Genomic DNA, 4,182 nt, shown 5'->3' on the forward strand with positions numbered 1-4,182 from the left:
GGGTGCATTGTGGGGGGACCACATTATCTGGGGGGCCACATTGTGGGAGGGCGCATGGTGGGGGGACCGCATTGTCTGGGGGGCCACATTGTGGGGGGCGCATGGTCGGGGGGCCGCATTGTCTGGGGGGCCACATTGTGGGGGGGCTGCATTGTGGGGGGACCACATTGTCTGGGGGGCCACATCGTCTGGAGGGGATGCCTCTTGCTCCACCAGCCTTGCTCAGGGTGCCCCGGGCACTCGGGCTGTCTTGGCAGCAGGTTATTCTTTGTGAAGCTCACGGGAATGGGGCTGTGGTGAAACCTTGTCTTCTGGGTCTTCAGAAACAGCTGGGAGGGGCCGCCCACTGTTGCTGTGGCTCTTGGTTTGGTTGAAGTGACACTGAAGTGATAACAGCTGTCCCAGCCGCATGCTGTCTGATGGTAGCTGGGAGGAGCTGCGTCCTCAGACTCGGGATCGAAAGCCAGTCTCGGCGCTTTGTTTTAAAACAGGGTGTGTACGTGCTGGGAGAGGGAAGGAGGGGTGGGAGTGGCATTCCTGGGTTCTTTGTTTCTATTATCACATGAGGCCTAAGTCTGATTTGTGTAAAATAACACAGAAATGCTGGGACTGTGTCGTTAGTCAGTTTGGGCTGCCATAACAGAATACCACAGACTGGGTGGCTGAAACAACATGCATTCAGATGGTCCTGGAGGCTGCACGTCCAAGACCCAGGTGTCGCCAGGGTTGGTGCCTGGTGAGGGCTGTCTTCTCAAAGTCGGCTCCCCTCCCACGGCCTTCACACAGCCTTTCTTCTGTGCCCGTGCAGTCTCTTCTTAGAAGGACACTAACGCTATAGGACCAGGACCTAAGCGGGAGGGTGGAGCGTGGGAGGGCAAGGCCCGGGGCTAGAGACACCAGGGGTATGTTCTGCCGCCCTCATGTGTTTGCCTGTGGTGGGGGCAGCGGGGTGGAGGTGGAAAGAGGACCACTGCCCGTTCCCCAGCAGAGAGAGACGGAGATTGGGAAGGATAAGGGGACTGCCTGTGTGAGTGTGTGTGTTTTTAGAGGGAGGGTTTAGGAGTTAGGCCGAGGTGTGTCGTCTTGTGTCCCTGGCCGCTCTTCCTGTGCAGTTCTTCCACAGGATGTGTGTGGGTTCATTTGTCCCTGGGGTAAGAGGGTGGGAAGGAGTCCTTGACTCTCATCACCTTCTGAAAGGGTTTGTGATCTCCAAAGGGTTGCTGACAGCAGGTTGAGGGATTCAGGTTGGAGATGAAGGGGAAAGGGTCTGGGCGGTGGGGTTTTGCCCGTGACACTGAGGGTCTCTCTGTCCCCTCAGCTCCAGTGAGCCCCGCAGTGCAGCTGGGTCCCAAGTGTCTCACTGGCCTCCCCTCAGCTCCAGTGTCGTGCACATAATGGCCCTCAGATGAGACGGGCAGACAGCTCACCTTCTCCGAGGGTCGCTCTCTGGCCAAAGAGTCTTGTCACTCGGTTCTGGTGCTGTCTCATATGCACGTTCTGATTTCTTGTCTGATCCCTGCCCCTGTGATTCTGTCGGAGGTCATGGACAGAGCCCTCGGCAGTGGAGAGAGGTGCCAGTGATGGGATGGGGCAGACAAAGGATGCCAGCTGACAGCTGACCCTGGACCTGCGTGGTGGGAGACGGTGGGGAGTGATGCGAACCGCCCCGTGTTGTCCCTTGCTGGCCCATCTGTGTGGAGACTGCTTCTGTGGTCCTGCCGCTGTTGCTTGCCCACATGCAAGTCCAGAGTTGCTAGATCTTTCCATCTTTCAAAGGAAGCCAGGCATCAATTTTATGCAGAATGTGTATGAGTTTTATGTATCAGCAATTAACTCCAATTTAACACTGTCCTGGCTAAACTGAACTTGAGGGGCTGGAAGGCAGGCCCCTGGTCTGAGAGCTCTGGACAGTGCCGAGCCAAGTGAGTGTCTCAGAGATGGACAAGGGGCTCCTGAAGAAGAGCCAATTCCCCTTCCCTTCCTGGGCCTCCCCTTGCCAGCCAGGCCGGAGCTGCACTAGCTGCCTTCTGTTCCTCAGACACTTGGGGCTGCTTTCAGACTGACAGCTTTTGCGTCAAGGATGTTTTTCTTGCCTGGACGGTTCTTCTCTCTGAGATGTGCATGGCTAGTTATTAATTTAAGTCAACCCCTGGACAGGCTTTCTCTGCCCACCCAGCTGCTCTTCCACATAACCCTATTCTAGATCTCCATGTGGTCTTTGTTACAAGCTTCCTACCAGCAGCCCTGTGTTCTGCTGGAATCTCAGCATGTAGACCGACAGCCAGCACATGGCAAGTGCTCGTTAAGTACAAGTCGAGGGAAGGGCTAAGCGCAGTGGCTCACACCTATAATCCCAGCACTTGGAGAGGCCAAGGTGGGTAGATCACTTGAGCCCGGGAGTTTGAGACCAGCCTGGGCAACATGGCGAAACCCCATTTCTACAAAAAGTACAAAAATTAACCAGGCGTAGTGGCACTCACCTGTGATCCCTGCTACTCCAGAGGCCAAGATGGGAGGATCAGTTGTGCCCAGGAGCTCAAGGCTGCAATGAGCTGTGATCACAACACAGCACTCCAACCAGGGGACAGAGTGAGACCCTGTCTTTAAAACAAGAAAAAAATGCCCAAGGAAAGAAGAAATGGGTTGTGATTTATGTTTTATTTTTTCAATTAATGTCTGCAATTCAAGCATGATTTTTTGCTGTTGTTATTCTTGACAGTGAAGAGGAAGAAAAGCTCCAAATCTGAGGCCAAGGGCACTGTGTCGAAAGTCACTGGGAAAAAAATCACCAAGATCATCAGTCTGGGAAAGAAAAAGCCATCCACAGACGAGCAGACCTCCTCGGCTGAGGAAGACGTTCCCACGTGTGGTAAGACCGCGCTTCCCAGAGACCAGCAGTGTGCACCCAAGCGAGTTTCATTTTCTCCTGCAGTGGTGTCGGTATCCAGTTCATCCAAGGCTCATTCATTTGAGCTCTTTTGCATTGGACTTGAAATCATTCAAATTTCAATGTATTAAATGTTTGCATTTTTACCTCTTATTCATACAAGGCTGTATAGGCGTTTGAGATGATCTCTAAGGTTCTTTCAAGGAAAACAAATTTTCCCTTTGATCCTCTGAAGTTCCCCAAATCCCCTGGAAGTGTTTTAAAGGACGACATACGCAGGGGCTGCTGGTAAGCAAAGGATTATGGGAAAACCTTGACAGAACTAAGGCCAGTCCTTTCCCTTGGGCAAAGTGATAAAACTAAGCTTCCTTATGACGTCACTGTGTTAGTCACTTTCCTGTTGCTGCCAAAGGAATGCCTGAGGCTGGGTAATTTATAAAGAGAGAGGTTTATCTGGCTCATGGTTCTGCAGGCTGTGCAAGTATGGTGCCAGCGTCTGTGCAGCTTGTGATGAGGCCTCAGGAAGCTTTTACTCATGGCAAGGGCAGAGGCGATGCTGGTGTGTCACATGGCAAGAGAGAGAGGAGCAGGTACCAGGGTCCTTTAAACCATCAGATCTCGCAGGAACGACTGGTTTGAGAACTCCCTCATTACTACAGGGAAGGCAGCAAACCATTCATGCAGGATCCGCTGCCATGGTCCAAGCACCTCCCACCAGACCGGCCGCCCACACTGGGGATCCCATTTCAACATGAGATTTGGAGGGGAGAAATACCCAAACTATACCAATTACATGTTCTCAAACCGAAGTTTCAAATCCAGTCAAACACACTGACCATTTCCCCGGTCTTTCATCCAGTAAGTAAGATTTGAGCAACTGCCTTTTGGTGACCACAACAGCCCTGGCCCCCCATGGCTTCCAGTCTGATAGCAAAAGATAAGTACAAGATCGGTTATCACAGAAACGTGTGTAATAACTGGCTCTGGTCGGCGATAGGAGGGAGAACCCAAGAGGCCATGAGAGGATCATAGGAACCTCAGTGGGCCAGGGGGATCCAGCATTGTGGGGTGGTCTACATGAAGACATGGGTGAGAGTTTCCATCCAGAATGCTTTCTAGACTATCAGGTTCAGAAGAACCGTGCAGCTCTTCCTAGGAGGTAAACTTGATGAGCTATGTTTTTATTTATTTATTTATTTATTTATTTATTTATTTATTTATTTTGAGACAGAGTCTGGCTCTGACGCCCAGGCTGGAGCGCAGTGGCCAGATCTCAGCTCACTGCAAGCTCCGCC

At 52.2% G+C, this 4,182-nt stretch overlaps 1 protein-coding gene across 1 annotated transcript in view; it reads left to right on the forward strand.

Moving 5' to 3' along the window:
• The window catches only part of AFAP1 (actin filament associated protein 1), a 115,870-nt gene that overhangs the window by 54,601 nt on the left and 57,087 nt on the right, over window positions 1-4,182 (forward strand). Inside the window, exon 7 of the mRNA XM_017853403.1 lies at window positions 2,720-2,869. Within this exon, the coding sequence (XP_017708892.1) occupies window positions 2,720-2,869 (150 nt within the window). The remainder of the gene's footprint in view (window positions 1-2,719; window positions 2,870-4,182) is intronic.

The sequence above is a fragment of the Rhinopithecus bieti genome, unplaced genomic scaffold (assembly GCF_001698545.2).
Source record: "Rhinopithecus bieti isolate Rb0 unplaced genomic scaffold, ASM169854v2 scaffold_35903, whole genome shotgun sequence".
NCBI classification, from domain to species: Eukaryota; Metazoa; Chordata; class Mammalia; order Primates; family Cercopithecidae; genus Rhinopithecus; species Rhinopithecus bieti.